General features: G+C 44.0%; 1 protein-coding gene across 1 annotated transcript in view; it reads left to right on the plus strand.

The window, feature by feature from the left end:
- Positions 1 to 19,102, plus strand: part of LOC309563610 (mannose-binding protein C-like) — a 606,610-nt gene that overhangs the window by 21,791 nt on the left and 565,717 nt on the right. The window contains exon 3 of the mRNA XM_082268111.1: positions 14,582 to 14,668. Coding sequence (XP_082124237.1) covers positions 14,582 to 14,668 — 87 coding nt within the window. The remainder of the gene's footprint in view (positions 1 to 14,581; positions 14,669 to 19,102) is intronic.

Here is a 19,102-nt window from a genome sequence, read left to right on the forward strand (position 1 = left end):
CAAAACGTAGTTAAGAGCATGGCAAGTGCTCTGCAAACAAATGTGGATAGGGAAATAACTTAAAACAACAAAAAAAAAACAGAAAAATAAAACAATGTTCTTCATCTCTGAAGGACGAGGCCCATATGGAGTAGGAGGGAGGTTGAGGTGGTGGTGGATGTGGCGGTGTCATAGGCGTGCGCACAGGGTGTGCCTGGTGTACCTGGGCACACCCTAATCACCTAGGGCACATAGCATTATCGCTCTGTTTGCCAGTGAGGAGATGGGAAAGATCTCCCTCGCACCTGCTCTGCTCTATTTCTCTTTGCCAGCAGGGAGAGTAATGTATCGGGGCCATGTACATGTAGGCAAACACATGCATGTGTATTTCAACTTTGGGGTGCACACCCTAATGCAATAGGCTGCGCACACCTATGGGCGGTGTAGGTGGAAGTGGCGGTGGAGGAGGACCAGGGCCGGATTAAGAGCATCATGGTCTTGGTGCTGAGGATTTTGAAGGGCCTTAAGGGCCGTGCCTTGGCATGCACCCAGAGGAGGAAGGGTGCAGCCATGCATGCCTAATTCAACATGGGATGCTGTCTCTGAAGCCCATAAACACATCCATGCATCGGCAACTGTCCCTCCTTGTCCGGCCTTCGCGCTGTGTGGGGAGGTTCTGAGGGTGCTGCCTGGGGAAGCGAGCATAGAAGCCAGACTTCTGTGTTTACAAGTGACAGAAGAGCGGTAACAGTGAATATGGCCAACCCGGGGCCTATATAAAAGGTAGGGGCCTGCATGGAGCTGCAGCTCCAATAGCCCCTACGTTAATCTGGCCCTGAGGAGGAGGACGAGGTAGCCAACACTGCTTCTTTTCACAAATTTTAAATGAGGGTACACCCCAAAAGAGTGAGAAAGAGCAAAAATGGAACAATGGCTGGGTAAGGTCGGTATCCATTGCTATTCTGCACAAGGTACGGAAAAGTCCCGTGGGATCCATGCCTGGTTCATTTTAATGAACGTGAGCTTGTCCACATTGTCTCTGGACAGGCGGCTGCGCTTGTCTGTTATAACACCCCCAGCCGTGCTAAATACCCGTTCAGATAATACACTGGCTGCAGGGCACGCCAGCACCTCCAAGGCGTAAAGGGCAAGCTCAGGCCATGTGCCCAATTTGGAGACCCAGAAGTTGAAGGGGGCAGACCCCTCATTCACTACATGTAGGCGTGTGCACACATACTGCTCCACCATGTTGGTAAAATGCTGCCTCCTGCTAAGACGTTCCATCTGAGCTGCTGGTGCTGCTGTTTGTTGTGGCGTGCTGACAAAGCTTTTCCACATTTCGGCCATGCTAACCCTGCCTTCTGAGGTGCTGGCGGTGCCCTGGTTGAGTTGGCGACCTCCTCCTCCTCCTCCTCTGCCTTGTGCTTCCACTGTGGCCCCGCTGTCAGATGGGAATGCCAGCAGCATCGCGTCTACCAGCGTGCGCTTGTACTCGCGCATCTTGCGATCGCGCTCCAGTGAGTGAATTAAGGACGGTACGTTGTCCTTGTAACGGGGATCCAGCAGCGTGGCCACCCAGTAATCAGCACAAGTTAGAATGTGGGCAACTCGGCGGTCGTTGTGGAGACACTGCAGCATGTAATCGCTCATGTGTGCCAGGCTGCCCAGAGGCGACGAAAGGCTGTCCTCTGTGGGAGGTGTATCGTCCGTGTCCTCTGTATCCCCCCAGCCACGCACCAGTGATGGCCATGAGCTGGCCTGGGTGCCACCCTGCTGTGAACATGGTTCCATCTCCTCCTCCAGCTCCTCCTCCTCCTCATCCTCCAGAACTGTGCCCCTGCTGGACAATTGTGTCCCTGGCGTTTGTGTGTGCAGGAACCCACCCTCGGAGCCCCTTGCGAATGACTGCCCTGAAAGCCTTTGAAATGTTACCTCTTCATCCTCCTCCTCCTCCTCCTCATCCTGTGCCACATCCTCTTCCATCATCGCCCGAATTGTTTTTTCAAGGAGGCATAGAAGTGGGATAGTTAAGCTGAGAACGGCGTCATTGCCACTGGCCATGTTGGTGGAGTACTCAAAACAGCGCAACAAGGCACACAGGTCTTGCATGGAGGCCCAGTTATTGGTGGTGAAGTGGTGCTGTTCCGCAGAGCGACTCACGCGTGCGTGCTGCAGCTGAAACTCCACTATGGCCTGCTGCTGCTCGCACAGTCTTTGCAGCATGTGCAAGGTGGAGTTCCACCTTGTGGGCACGTCACATATGAGGCGGTGAGCGGGAAGGCCGAAGTTACGCTGCAGCCCTGCCAGGCGAGCAGCAGCAGGGTGAGAATGCCGAAAGTGCGCACAGACGGCCCGCACTTTCTGCAGCAGCTCTGACATATCGGGGTAGTTTTTAAGGAACCTCTGCACCACCAAATTCAGCACATGCGCCAGGCAAGGGATGTGCGTCAAACCGGCTAGGCCCAGAGCTGCTATGAGATTTCGCCCGTTATCGCACACCACCAGGCCGGGCTTGAGGCTCGCTGGCAGCAACCACTCATTTGTCTGCTGTTCCATGCTCCTCCACAACTCCTGCGCGGTGTGTGGTTTGTCCCCCAAACAGGCAAGTTGTAAAACTGCCTGCTGTCGTTTAGCCCTGGCCGTGCTGAAGTTGGTGGTGAAGGTATTACGCTGTCCGGATGAGGAGGCGGTAGAGGATGAGGTAGCGGAGTAGGATGAGTTAGGAACAGGAGGCAAACTGAAGCGCCCTGCAATCCTCGGTGGTGGAAGGACATGTGACAAATTGCTATCCGCCTCAGGCCCATCCGCCACTGCATTTACCCAGTGTGCCGTTAGGGAGATATAACGCCCCTGACCGTGCTTACTGGTCCACGTATCGGTAGTTAGGTGGACCTTGGCACAGATGGCGTTGCGCAGTGCACACCTGATTTTTTCCCCCACTTGGTTGTGCAGGGAAGGGATGGCTTGCCTGGAAAAGTAGTGGCGGCTGGGCACGACGTACTGTGGGACAGCCACCGACATAAGCTTTTTAAAACTGGGCGTCTCCACCAGACGGAATGACAGCATTTCAAAGGCCAATAATTGTGAAATGCTGGCATTCAGGGCCAGGGATCGCGGGTGGGTAGGGGGGTACTTCCTCTTCCTCTCAAGTGTTTGGGAGATGGAAAGCTGAACGCTTCCACGGGACATTGTGGAGATGGTTGTTGGTGACCCAGGTGGTGGTGTTGCTGACAGATCGTCTGTTTGCGGGGTGGCAGGTGCCGGTATCACTACAGAGGTGGCTGGAGCGGCCGAGACTGCAGCAGAAGAGGAAGCAGGATGAGCCAGAGACGTTTCTTGGTTTTGAAGGTGTGTACTCCACTGCAGCTCGTGCTTTGCACTTAGATGCCTGATCATGCAGGTTGTGCTCAGGTTGAGAAGGTTTATGCTTCGCTTCCGGCTCTGATTGCACAGGGTGCAAACCACTCGTGTCCTGTCATCAGCACATTTTCTAAAGAACTTCCACGCTAGAGAACTCTTTTGAGCTGACTTTGGTGCGCTCGTTCCCTTGCTGCGTTGGGCAGTAGCAGGCGTAGTTTCTAGGGCACGGCCGCTCCGCTTCTGCACCCTGCTCCCTCTTCTGCTGTGCTGGTGGCTCTGTGCGACCACCGCCTCTTCCTCCAAACTACTCCGGTCACCTGCATGACCTTCATTCCATGTGGGGTCGAGGACCTCATCGTCCTCCACATCATCTTCCACCCAGTCTTCACCCCTGCCCTCCCTGTCGGTCTCCACAATGCTGAACGCCGCAGCAGTTGGCACCTGCGTTTCGTCATCATCGGAGACGTGCTGTGATGGTCCTTCCATGTACTCATCTTGAGAAATAAGTGGTTGGGCATCGCTGCACTCAATCTCTTCCACTTCTGGGGCAGGGCTAGGTGGATGGCCCTGGGAAACCCTGCTGACAGAGTCCTCAAAAAGAATAAGAGACTGCTCTATGGCTTGGGGCTCAGACTGCTTGCCTGATTTGCAAGGGGGTGAGGTGAAAGACGGTTGGACATTGGCTGCAGGTGCCAACTCTGACCTTTCTGCAGTAGACTGGGTGGGAGACAATGTGAAGGAACTGGAGGCACTGTCAGCAGCAAACCAATCTACTATCGCCTCTCTGTGTTCTGGCCTCATCACTTCTAGAGGCGTATGATGCCCTACCAAATACTGATGCAGGTTCTGTCGCCTACTCACACTTGAGGAAGGTGTTTCACTTGTGCGTGTAGCTGGCACAGATCGACCACGTCCTCTCCTTGCAACAGGAGCTCTAGCAGCAGCACCACCACGACCCAGGCCACGGCCCCTATTTGACGCTCTCCTCATATTTCTGAAATTTAAGATCTTGCCCTAGAAAGGTCTTTATTGAATAGCGGAACAAAAGAACAACAGTATCGCACGGGTGTATCTCACAGTCAAATATGCAAACTATGCCGCAATTTAATGTTTTTTACACCAAAAGGGTGTGTATTGAATAGCGGAATAGGATAAAAAACTGTGTATCTCACACGTACAAACACAGACTAGGCCCGATTAAATTTTTTCCTACCCTAAAGGGAGGATGAGGAAGAGGAGTATGGAACAGGCAGTACCCTCAAATCTTCAGAAGTATGAGATGAACCCCAAAAACTTGGAAAAGTGGATCTCACACGTACCGACACAGACTATTCCGCAATTTAATTGAGCCACAAAGGTTTTTATTGAATAGCGGAATAGGAAATATGATCAAAAAAAAGTGTATGTTTTTCACACGTACAGAAGCACACTAGGCCCCAATTACTATTGTTTGTACACCTAAAAGGATGGATGAGGAGGAGGAGGAGGAGGAGTATAGAACAGGCAGCACCCTCAAAGCTTCAGAAGTATGAGATGAACCCCAAAAACTTGGAAAGGTGGATCTCAGACGTACCGACACAGACTATTCCGCAATTTAATTGAGCCCCAAAGGTTTTTATTGAATAGCGGAATAGGAAATATGATCAAAAAAAAGTGTATGTTTTTCACACGTACAGAAGCACACTAGGCCCCAATTACTATTGTTTGTACACCTAAAAGGATGGATGAGGAAGAGGAGGAGGAGGAGGAGGAGTATAGAACAGGCAGCACCCTCAAAGCTTCAGAAGTATGAGATGAACCCCAAAAACTTGGAAAGGTGGATCTCACACGTACCGACACAGACTATTCCGCAATTTAATTGAGCCCCAAAGGTTTTTATTGAATAGCGGAATAGGAAATATGATCAAAAAAAAGTGTATGTTTTTCACACGTACAGAAGCACACTAGGCCCCAATTACTATTGTTTGTACACCTAAAAGGATGGATGAGGAGGAGGAGGAGGAGGAGTATAGAACAGGCAGCACCCTCAAAGCTTCAGAAGTATGAGATGAACCCCAAAAACTTGGAAAGGTGGATCTCACACGTACCGACACAGACTATTCCGCAAATTAATTGAGCCCCAAAGGTTTTTATTGAATAGCGGAATAGGAAATATGATCAAAAAAAAGTGTATGTTTTTCACACGTACAGAAGCACACTAGGCCCCAATTACTATTGTTTGTACACCTAAAAGCATGGATGAGGAGGAGGAGGAGGAGGAGTATAGAACAGGCAGCACCCTCAAAGCTTCAGAAGTATGAGATGAACCCCAAAAACTTGGAAAGGTGGATCTCACACGTACCGACACAGACTATTCCGCAATTTAATTGAGCCCCAAAGGTTTTTATTGAATAGCGGAATAGGAAATATGATCAAAAAAAAGTGTATGTTTTTCACACGTACAGAAGCACACTAGGCCCCAATTACTATTGTTTGTACACCTAAAAGGATGGATGAGGAAGAGGAGGAGGAGGAGTATAGAACAGGCAGCACCCTCAAAGCTTCAGAAGTATGAGATGAACCCCAAAAACTTGGAAAGGTGGATCTCAGACGTACCGACACAGACTATTCCGCAATTTAATTGAGCCCCAAAGGTTTTTATTGAATAACGGAATAGGAAATATGATAAAAAAAAGTGTATGTTTTTCACACGTACAGAAGCACACTAGGCCCCAATTACTATTGTTTGTACACCTAAAAGGATGGATGAGGAAGAGGAGGAGGAGGAGTATAGAACAGGCAGCACCCTCAAAGCTTCAGAAGTATGAGATGAACCCCAAAAACTTGGAAAGGTGGATCTCACACGTACCGACACAGACTATTCCGCAATTTAATTGAGCCCCAAAGGTTTTTATTGAATAGCGGAATAGGAAATATGATAAAAAAAAAGTGTATGTTTTTCACACGTACAGAAGCACACTAGGCCCCAATTACTATTGTTTGTACACCTAAAAGGATGGATGAGGAAGAGGAGGAGGAGGAGTATAGAACAGGCAGCACCCTCAAAGCTTCAGAAGTATGAGATGAACCCCAAAAACTTGGAAAGGTGGATCTCACAGGTACCGACACAGACTATTCCGCAAATTAATTGAGCCCCAAAGGTTTTTATTGAATAGCGGAATAGGAAATATGATCAAAAAAAAGTGTATGTTTTTCACACGTACAGAAGCACACTAGGCCCCAATTACTATTGTTTGTACACCTAAAAGGATGGATGAGGAGGAGGAGGAGGAGGAGTATAGAACAGGCAGCACCCTCAAAGCTTCAGAAGTATGAGATGAACCCCAAAAACTTGGAAAGGTGGATCTCACACGTACCGACACAGACTATTCCGCAATTTAATTGAGCCCCAAAGGTTTTTATTGAATAGCGGAATAGGAAATATGATCAAAAAAAAGTGTATGTTTTTCACACGTACAGAAGCACACTAGGCCCCAATTACTATTGTTTGTACACCTAAAAGGATGGATGAGGAGGAGGAGGAGGAGGAGTATAGAACAGGCAGCACCCTCAAAGCTTCAGAAGTATGAGATGAACCCCAAAAACTTGGAAAGGTGGATCTCACACGTACCGACACAGACTATTCCGCAATTTAATTGAGCCCCAAAGGTTTTTATTGAATAGCGGAATAGGAAATATGATCAAAAAAAAGTGTATGTTTTTCACACGTACAGAAGCACACTAGGCCCCAATTACTATTGTTTGTACACCTAAAAGGATGGATGAGGAAGAGGAGGAGGAGGAGTATAGAACAGGCAGCACCCTCAAAGCTTCAGAAGTATGAGATGAACCCCAAAAACTTGGAAAAGTGGATCTCAGACGTACCGACACAGACTATTCCGCAATTTAATTGAGCCCCAAAGGTTTTTATTGAATAACGGAATAGGAAATATGATAAAAAAAGTGTATGTTTTTCACACGTACAGAAGCACACTAGGCCCCAATTACTATTGTTTGTACACCTAAAAGGATGGATGAGGAGGAGGAGGAGGAGTATAGAACAGGCAGCACCCTCAAAGCTTCAGAAGTATGAGATTGTGTTCACTGTACCCCACAAAGATTGTTTTCACTGTACCCCACAAATATTGTGTTCACTGTACCCCACAAAGGTTTTGTTCACTGCACCCCACAAAGATTGTGTTCACTGTACCCCACAAAGGTTTTTTTCACTGCACCCCACAAAGATTGTGTTCACTGTACCCCACAAAGATTGTGTTCACTGCACCCCAAAAGGATTGTCTTCTCTGCACCCCACAAAGATTGTGTTCACTGTACCCCACAAAGGTTTTGTTCACTGCACCCCACAAAGATTGTGTTCACTGTACCCCACAAAGGTTTTGTTCACTGCACCCCACAAAGATTGTGTTCACTGTACCCCACAAAGATTGTGTTCACTGTACCCCACAAAGGTTTTGTTCACTGCACCCCACAAAGATTGTGTTCACTGTACCCCACAAAGGTTGTGTTCACTGCACCCCACAAAGGTTTTGTTCACTGCACCCCACAAAGATTGTGTTCACTGCACCCCACAAAGATTGTGTTCACTGTACCCCATAAAGGTTTTGTTCACTGCACCCCACAAAGATTGTGTTCACTGTACCCCACAAAGATTGTGTTCACTGCACTCCAAAAGGATTGTCTTCACTGCACCCCACAAAGATTGTGTTCACTGTACCCCACAAAGGTTTTGTTCACTGCACCCCACAAAGATTGTGTTCACTGTACCCCACAAAGGTTTTGTTCACTGCACCCCACAAAGATTGTGTTCACTGTACCCCCCAAAGATTTTGTTCACTGCACCCCACAAGGATTGTCTTCACTGCACCCCACAAGGATTGTCTTCACTGCACCCCACAAAGATTGTGTTCACTGCACCCCACAAAGGATTTGTTCACTGCACCCCACAAAGATTGTGTTCACTGCACCCCACAAAGATTGTGTTCACTGTACCCCACAAAGGTTTTGTTCACTGCACCCCACAAAGATTGTGTTCACTGTACCCCACAAAGATTGTGTTCACTGCACTCCAAAAGGATTGTCTTCACTGCACCCCACAAAGATTGTGTTCACTGTACCCCACAAAGGTTTTGTTCACTGCACCCCACAAAGATTGTGTTCACTGTACCCCCCAAAGATTTTGTTCACTGCACCCCACAAGGATTGTCTTCACTGCACCCCACAAGGATTGTCTTCACTGCACCCCACAAAGATTGTGTTCACTGCACCCCACAAAGGTTTTGTTCACTGCACCCCACAAAGATTGTGTTCACTGCACCCCACAAAGATTGTGTTCACTGTACCCCACAAAGGTTTTGTTTACTGCACCCCACAAAGATTGTGTTCACTGTACCCCACAAAGATTGTGTTCACTGCACTCCAAAAGGATTGTCTTCACTGCACCCCACAAAGATTGTGTTCACTGTACCCCACAAAGGTTTTGTTCACTGCACCCCACAAAGATTGTGTTCACTGTACCCCAAAAAGGTTTTGTTCACTGCACCCCACAAAGATTGTGTTCACTGTACCCCCCAAAGATTTTGTTCACTGCACCCCACAAGGATTGTCTTCACTGCACCCCACAAGGATTGTCTTCCCTGCACCCCACAAAGATTGTGTTCACTGCACCCCACAAAGGTTTTGTTCACTGCACCTCACAAAGATTGTGTTCACTGTACCCCCCCCCCCCAAAGATTTTGTTCACTGCACCCCACAAGGATTGTCTTCTCTGCACCCCACAAAGATTGTGTTCACTGTACCCCCCAAAGATTTTGTTCACTGCACCCCAAAAGGATTGTCTTCACTGCACCCCACAAGGATTGTGTTCACTGTACCCCCACAAAGGTTTTGTTCACTGCACCCCACAAAGATTGTGTTCACTGTACCCTCCAAAGATTTTGTTCACTGCACTCCAAAAGGATTGTGTTCACTGCACCCCAAAAAGATTGTGTTCACTGCAGCCCACACACAGAAAAATGGATGTGGATCACTGACACCTGCCTATCTCCTATCCCACACCACACAGCAATATCGATTGTAGTTTGTAGAACACACTTTCCCTAAAATTCAGCAGACTCTGTCCCTAACAGGATTGAGAAGAGATCGTAGATCAGGAGAACTAAGTGCAGACCCCACCCCACACAGCAATATCGATTGTAGTTTGTAGAACACACTTTCCCTAAAATTCAGCAGACTCTGTCCCTAACAGGATTGAGAAGAGATCGTAGATCAGGAGAACTAAGTGCAGACCCCACCCCACACAGCAATATCGATTGTAGTTTGTAGAACACACTGACCCTATAATTCAGCAGACTCTATCCCTAAAATGCCTACAACTCGCCCTGCCTAAACACTCCGACCTGTCCCTCAATTCTATCCGGACACAAATGTTTTTTTCCTGCCTATCTTTCCCTAATCAGCAGCCAGCACGTTGATGTGTGCTCTGTCCCTGATCTAAGCAGCATAATGACGCCGCTGCGGCTGCCTCGAACTTATAAAGACTTGGTCACATGCTTCAGACGGCCAATCACAGCTACTGAGACATTTTCAGGCATGGCTGGGATGGCTTAAGGCACACCAGTTAAACGATTGTTGATTGGCTGTTGAAAGCCCACCATGAAAAGAGCGCCAAAGCATGCAAAACCCGGAAATAAAACGACCGAACACGGATTTTTACCCGAATATACAGTAAAGTGTCCATGTTCGTGTTCGGGTAACAAAAATCCAATTATTCGGTACGAACACGAATAATACAGTCCGTGTTCGCTCAACACTAGTCTTTATATTTCTTATTACACTCTTTGTAATGCTTGAATGCTGCCAATGACCCCTCAGCCTTGTATTTTTTGAAGGCCTTTTCTTTAGTATTAATATGCATTTTTATGTTGGACTTTAGCCACCCAGGGTTTAGTTTTGCTCTTTTAAATGTATTTCCCTTTGGAATGCACTGGCCAATCCCTTTGTTTAGTATGCTCTTGAAGCACTCCCATTTTTCCTCCGTGTTCTTTGTTCCCAGTGTTCTATCCCATTTGATATTTTCTAGCAGAGAGCGCAGTTTTGGGAAATTGGCTCTTTTGAAATTCAGTGTCCTTATATTACCCTTGTGTTTCCTATTTATATGATTAATACTGAAACTAATTGACATATGGTCACTGTTTCCTAAGTTGCCCCATATTTCTATATCCGTGAGCAGGTCTGTATTGTTGGTAATCAGTAGGTCAAGTACCCCATTGTTTGACGGTGCGTTCACCATCTTACCCATAAAATTGTCCTGCAAAACATTCAGGAACTGCCGAGCCTTGGCTGAATGCACGGTTCCCTCTGCCCAGTCTATATCTGGATAATTAAAGTCCCCCATTATAATGACATTTCCCATCCTCGCTGCCAATCCTATCTGTAAAAGGAGGTCCGCCTCCCCTCCTCCCTCTGGTTGGGGGGCCTATAGCATACGCCCAATATTACCTTCCCTATAGGGCCTTCCCTTTTAAGTTCTACCAATAGGGATTCTGCCTCGTCCATAGCTCCATTATTAATATCATCCCTCATATTTACCTGTACACTGTTCTTAATATACATACATACCCCTCCCCTTTTTTACCTTCTCTATCCCTGCGATAAAGAGAATACCCCTGAATGGTCGCCATCCAATCATGAAAGCTGTCAAACCAAGTCTTTGTTATCCCCACAAAATCTAAGTCCTCCTCAAACATCAGTAGCTCCAGCTCTCCCATCTTGTTGGCCAGGCTTCTGGCATTGGTATACAAACCTCGTAATTTTGACCGGTTGCATATATCCTTGTTTGATATTGTTTTTAGGCTGCTCTTGTGATTTTTCCCCATACCCACCTTGGGTTTAGGAGCTCTGAACACCCTACCGCTAATGTCCCCAATTGTGCCCTCTGAATCTTGCTCCCGCTAGCTAATTCTACATCTGTACCCTCCCCTCCATCCCCTAGTTTAAAAGCCCCTCTAACTTTATGGCCATCCTCTCACCCAGTACGGCTGCACCCTCCCCATTTAGGTGCAATCCGTCCCTACCAAAGAGCCGGTGGCCGACTGAGAAGTCGGCCCAGTTCTGGTAAAAGCACAGAAATGCCAACCAGAAAAATCCTCACTATGTTGGAAGGGATGTAATATGAAAGGCACAATGGCCCACATTTGGTGGGACTGTCTAAAGATCTGGCAATACTGGTAGAAGGTGCAACAACTTATTAGGGAGATTACAGGAGTGAATATCACTGACGACCCATGGGGCTGCTTATTTCACAAATCGGACAAACCAAAAAACAATATAAATACACAATAGTATCAAATTTGATAAATGCAGTTAAGGGTGATATCCCCCAAAAAAGGTTAGATCTGGAAAGTCCTACACTTAGAGATTGGTTTAAAAGAATGGACTATACATATAATATGGAACTTTTGGGTAGTAGAGAGGAGGATCAGACAGACTTTCTCAAATAAATGGAGACAATGGGCGTAATTCAAAAATACCAACAGATACGCAGAGGAGAGAAGGAGGGACAAGTACAGAGATGGAGGAGAGGATGCACAAGAGAAGAATAGAAGAGCACAGCAAGAGTAATGCCTCGTACACATGATCAGATAATCGGACGACTTATAGTTAGCATTTTGTTGCATGATACTAGTATTGAATTCAACAATGCGTACTAAAGGTATGATTTTTTTCGTACGATTCTGGAAAAGCTTCCTGGTTGCATAGCTACGTATCGGATAGTGCAAAACAAAAACAATGGAAGCCAGGCTTTTTCAGGGTTATTTTAGTGTTTTTGATCATGCGTGGTCTTTGTCTATCTATTTTTAGCGGACGCATACTGTACTGATTAAATGATTGTCGTATGCTAGGCTATCAAACAACAAAAGTTTTCGTGTATGTCCCTTCAGATTTTGTTGGATGAAATGTCATGATTGGCTGTTGAAAGCTGTGTACTAATTACATTTTTCTTCGTACAATTATTCAATCGTGTGTAGGAGGCATAAAGGGGGGGGGGGCGGTATTTGATGGGAGGGAGAAAAACATATTTCTATGTCAATATATTTTTGTAAAACTTAACTTTTTGTATCATTAAACCATTTTTGGAAATTTTATAAATATATATATATAAAAAAAGAACAGGCTTTGGTACTGGTTTAGACTGTAATACATGAACCTTTTGTTGTACTTTAAGTTTTATGAAATTTTAAGCTCATGCTAATGATGGTACTGGTTATGTTCACCTCTTCAGCAAGTACAGACGTTACATGTTGATCTAGCCAGAAATTCAGTGTCCTTCTCAATTCTATTAGCTGAACTAAAAGCATAAACAGTGTTCTCTTCCTTCTGTAATCAAATTATCCCCCTGGAGATAAAGAGAGGAAGACACGTTTGATGTCCAGCCTGGGTGGGAACCATGGCTTCCTCTATAGATACAGTGGAGTAAGCAAGTGTAGCCAAAAAGTGTGCAATTTGGAGGTCTACTGAGTTCAAATAATGAAAAAAAATTAGAGAAGAATTAAAGGAAAAACAACACCAATGCAGCTACTAGTAATAAAGAAATATGACCAGCGCTACGGACTAGATGTTTGGGAGAAAAATATAATAGATAGAGGTGTAAGCTGCCCCAATCAAACCTTAGGTGTAAGGTGCAAGTGTTTAAAAAGAAGTGTGGAGATTGGTGGTGGCGCTACCTCTGAAATAAAAGCAACCGTGTATATAATGCCCCTTGTGAAGTGTAAGGGGAAGTATACTGGTAACCCACAAATGGTGCAATATCTAAAAATAATAATAGATAGAAATAGATAACAAAGATGTATTCAAATCAAACAATAAATGCGAAAAATATATATATAAACCGATGGCGTGACAAAGGACCCACAACCGGAGATATGTGAGTGATTTCCAAATGAACTATGAATGTGCCACGTACATCTGTATCAGCGTGAGTGAAAAAAATATATATAAAATATAAAATAAATAGAAAGTGGATAAGTGAAATTCCACGAGTGGCCACTAGGTGGCGCAAATAGCTTGGTACAACCTGTATGCTGATGTATGGGGATGTTCCTCTTCGAGATGAACGAGCAGTCAGAGAGGTCAGCGGCGGGTGCCCTGAGTGCTCACATAAAAGGAAATATACCCCATGGTGAATAATAGTAACACACAGTTATACATAAGCGGCGTAGTAGACTCACTCGTACAGTAGATCAGGATCAGAATAGTCGTATTCGCCGGGAGGCTTCCGCGTTCCACGGCCGACAACCGGAAGTGACGTTTGACGTCGGAGACTCCGCCCTACGTGTTTCGTCACAATGACGTCAACTGGAGCCGCTCCAGTTGACGTCATTGTGACGAAATGCGTAGGGCGGAGTCTCCGACGTCAAACGTCACTTCCGGTTGTCGACCGTGGAACGCGGAAGCCTCCCGGCGAATACGACTATTCTGATCCTGATCTACTGTACGAGTGAGTCTACTACGCCGCTTATGTATAACTGTGTGTTACTATTATTCACCATGGGGTATATTTCCTTTTATGTGAGCACTCAGGGCACCCGCCGCTGACCTCTCTGACTGCTCGTTCATCTCGAAGAGGAACATCCCCATACATCAGCATACAGGTTGTACCAAGCTATTTGCGCCACCTAGTGGCCACTCGTGGAATTTCACTTATCCACTTTCTATTTATTTTATATTTTATATATATTTTTTTCACTCACGCTGATACAGATGTACGTGGCACATTCATAGTTCATTTGGAAATCACTCACATATCTCCGGTTGTGGGTCCTTTGTCACGCCATCGGTTTATATATATATTTTTCGCATTTATTGTTTGATTTGAATACATCTTTGTTATCTATTTCTATCTATTATTATTTTTAGATATTGCACCATTTGTGGGTTACCAGTATACTTCCCCTTACACTTCACAAGGGGCATTATATACACGGTTGCTTTTATTTCAGAGGTAGCGCCACCACCAATCTCCACACTTCTTTTTAAACAAATGCAGCTACTACATTTAAGTACTGGTAAGCTGCAATAAATTATGTTTTTGTTTTGGGGTATAGATATGCTTAAAGATGGAATTGCCCATCATTTGAATTTTCATGTGTTTATATTATAGAAATAATAGTTTGACAATGTAGTTATTACTGCTGTTTGTTCCCCATAACATCTCAAATTGTTTGTATAATATTTATTTTCTTAGGCCCGATTGGAAATAAAGGGGAGAAAGGTGAAACAGGAGTTGGTTTCCCGGGAGGACAAGGGCAAAAGGGAGAAAAAGGAAGCTCAGGTAATTCATGAAAACCAGTAGAAGTTAATAAATACAAGGGGACTGAAGTAGAGATTGGCTGTTAGTCAAAAATCAAGGATTTACTTAAAGTACTTTAACATGAATTACATAAAGAATATTCATCTCAGGTCTACATACTATATGTCTTGTATCATATTGCGCTGTAGTCACCCAAGGAGGACATATACAAGCAAATTAGAGATGCTTTTGGATGCAAATGAGGATTCCTCTCAGGTAGTAAAATCTACATTGCACTCACACATGTCTGGTTGCACTGCCCCAGTCTTAAAAGTTTTTGCCAAACTATATTTAACCCCTTGGCGCCGGCCGCACGCAAATATGTGGCCTCTCGAATTTCGATCCATCCATGGTCATTTTTGCTCGACAAAAGTGGATCTAATGAATGGGAATGTTGGACAACTTTTAATGATCAGCAGCTATGGCCAATGATTAGTGTATTCTGAGTCCTGCAGAGGAGTCCTGCTGTCAAAATACAATGACACAGCAGGGAGGACTCCTCCAATCACCTCACTAGTAAATCAGATTTTTTTTTTTGTTCGGCCCACTGCTGAATGAAAAAAAATAATTATTAGAAACATAGAAAAGTGACGGCAGAAAAAGACTGAGTTATTTATTTTTTTGTTAAATTTATTGTATAGATCTATGTTTGTCCCAAGCATGAAGTAATTTACTGTTGACTGTCTCACTACCCCTGCTGGTAGTTTATTCCAAGCATCAACTACCCTTTCAGTAAAATAATACATTCTAAGATTCGTTTTGAACTTTCTTTAGTTAGTTTGAGGTGATGTCCCCGTGTTCTTGATTTTGGTTTCATATTGAAAAAACTGCCCTTCTGAACCTCATTCTTTTTTTTTTTTTAACACAAAAAGGTGCTTTATTAAAGTAATCAAAACACGTCACAGATACAACAATAAACAGAACCTTATTCACCCCCTTAATGTTTTTAAAGGTTTCAATCATGTCTCCATGTTCTCATCTTTCCTCCAGACTGTACATATTAAGTTCCTGAAGTCGCTCTCAATATGTTTTATCCCTCCAGACCATTCGCCATTTTTGTTATGCGTCTTTGGACTCAGTTTGCTAAATGAAGTCTCACTAAAGATCTATATAGAGAAATCAGAACCTCCTTTCTCCTGCTGGTGACCCCTCTAGTGATGCATCCTAGAATTCTATTCACTTTTCCTACTGCCTTGTCACACTGTTTGCTCATTTTGCAATCATCTGAAATAAGTACCCCCAAATCTTTTTCCTCTGTAGTGCTGGCTAACACTGTATCCCCAATGTTGTACTCTCTCAGAGGATTATCTTCCCTAGATGCATTATTTTACACTTAGAAACATTGAACGGTAGTCTCCACTGCTTTAACCAATCTTCGAGCAATGCCAAATCATGTCCCATGTTACAAACCCCTCCAGGGATATCAACCCTATTACACACCTTTGTATCATCAGCAAAAATGCATACCTGGCCACCTGGAGCTGTTCTGTACACAGAATGTGTACTGACCACTCCCCAGAACAATAACTTTCTGCTTATGAGATTGACTCACCAATTTCCCCAGAAGTCTACCTAAGATACAAGTCAGATTTCTGGCATCCCCTGCAACAAAAATTTCATTTTTGGTGAGATACTCCCAATAGGAACACGTCGAAAGGGATGCAGACATAGCAGCTTTCCTCATTAGAGCCCTGCAGCTGCCACAGCTGATAGATAATTATGAAACCACTCGCATTAGACTTAAGTCCCGTACACACGATCGAACGATCTGTCGTCCGTTTTTTGTGGCATGCTAGTCTGATGTGGAAAGTGAAGAGGTTATTTTCATACGAATTTTCCCGTACGACAGAATTCTACTTCAGAAGTGATGTCATGTGCTGGATTGTTTTGTATGTGTTCTTTCATCTCTGAGCATGCCTAGTCTTGCTCTTAAGATTTTTTCCGTCGAAATCTGTACTAATGAGACGAAAATCGGACTTTGATTTGACGGACGACAAAAATTATATAGCCTGCACATGAGGATTTTGTCAGCCGAAAAGTCGGAGTCGGCTGTCGAAAGCACCATACTAACTATCCGAAAATCGACAGATCGGTTATCGGACTAATTTTCCCTGCAAATTTTCTTATCGTGTGTAAGGGCCTTTAGGCTGGATACACACTATACAACTCTTGTTGTTCGATTTCCTATAGATTTACCTTCAACTGTGTAGTGCAAGAGCCTGCCTGATTGTATACAAATTAAAAGTATTTAAGTTTGACCTCCTATTATATGGTTTTGGTAAATCTAAAGAAAAAAATCTAAAGAAAGTTGTATAGTGTGTATACAAACAATGGTTTCTTCAGAATAACAAAAGGTAGGAATCTGCAACAAAGTTTTCTAAAATCCCTACAATGTACAGAGATCACCCAGAGGAGAATGTTTTTTTTTCTCATCAAAAGTGGAGTTACGCTTTAATGGTTTAGGGGCTAGACTTTCCCATTGTATAAGAATGAGAACCAGACTCAGTCAATCTCTAGCTCAGCTATTAAGACAGATCATGCTGAGCTAGTTGAACAATTCTTGCTGTCAGCTAGGACACCTTCTCCTCAGAAATATTGAATTTATTATTATTTTTTTTTTTTAAGCAGTCTTTGTGAATGGGAATACATAGCAAACATATAATGGTTCTTTTTTTTTTTTTTTTTTTTTGCTGAGCCAATCAGGGCATGACAATTCTTATGTGAGCTATGACCCCAGTGTCTGTTAGACAATTTCCTTCCATCCCAGCAGCAGGGCAGAACAGCCGGGAGTGAAAGAAGCACAAGAATATGGTACTGGGGGGTGGTAGGCTAAGCTAAAGTGATCATTTTGCATTGACCCATGTGGGCAAAGCACAGATTCAATTTAGCTTTCTACCAAAGCTATATATAGGTGGCTGCTATCATTGTACAAAGTAGATTAATAATTTATTTTGACAGATTTATGGGAAAACTAAAATAGCATACAACTATGTATCATATAGATACAAAAGAACATCAATTTAAAATGTATCTTTTTTTTCTGTTTTTTATTCTGGATAGAGTAGGAAAATGTTATAACCCCTCTCAGGTTTTGCTATGAGCCAAGGCTCAGCTAGAGAGGTTTCCCCTCATTTGCTGTACTGGTGACAACCTTTTAATTAGACAAGAAATATAAAAATTTGTCCAACAGGGCCTCCAACAACCGTAAATCCTGAGAGGAGTTCTGATCCATCCCCACTTTATCCACTTTATCCAAAACTTAAAGAAAAAGTTTAACTGGTTGTAGAGATGAATAGAATTATTTTTTGCACGTATGTGACATCATTCTATAGTACTTTTGTATTTCAGATAAAAATACTAAACATTTTCTTCATAGATGAGAGCACCAAGAAAACTGTGGATTTGGAAAATCGAATCGTTTCCCTAGAGCAAAAGTTGTCCTGGATAAAAAATGGTAATGCTGAATACTGACATTGACATGAGGATGTGCCTTTCAAATCAGTCCCTAAAGTAAACCAGTCATTAGATAGAATAGATAGAATGAATGAAATGTTTGAAGCTTGAGGTAGGTCCTTAAGTAAAAATGTATGTATCTCATATACAGTATGTATTAAGCTTTTTGTCTAGAGATCAGCCTAAAAACATGAGTTTTACTTCCACTTGATGGGATGACTAAAGTGAATGTAGCTTTACCTTATTTACTAAGCTCAGTGAACAGCTTCCCTCATTTATTGGATAACATGAGGCATACTCATAGGAGGACAGAGCAGAGTGACAAAGAGGTGAGGTCATCAGTCTATTGCTTCTCCTTCCAATGTTCACTCACAGCCTGAGGAGTGAGAAGACCCGTATAACAGTATAACATAGCTGAAGCAGAGATAAATCTAGTTTTCTGCACTGCCATACTATAACAGCCATGTTTTATGGCTGGACTGTGCAAATCTTAGAACTGGACTGGACTTTGGCAGGTAAAACAGCTCTCACATATGCATTTTTTCCATCTATTCAGCTGTTTGCCAAGAGGTCAGCTTAAAAAAAAAAAAAAAAACAGTTTTGCTTCCACTCACTAAGCTCAGTGAGCTTCCTCATTTATTAATTGTGGGGTATGGGGAACAATTGTGCAATTGAATCTACCCCTAGAAGGTACCGATCCCAATAAACATATGTACAGACCCCTGGGAATAAGTGGGACTTATTCTAGTGTACACTCTAGGCTATATTAGACACCAACTCATAATATGGATAATGTAAAATTATAATAATATTCAATATCATAGGAGTTAAAAAAGTTTTCTTTTTAAAAACATATTCACACAGACGGTAGCCATATAGATCTGTCTTGGCCTTGGAATCCAGTATGTGGGCTAGCGCATTTCGCAAGCTGCCCGACTTTTTTGGGGCCTTGGATCCTTAAAT

The sequence above is a fragment of the Pelophylax lessonae genome (assembly GCF_965119305.1).
Source record: "Pelophylax lessonae genome assembly, chromosome: 9".
NCBI lineage: Eukaryota > Metazoa > Chordata > Amphibia > Anura > Ranidae > Pelophylax > Pelophylax lessonae.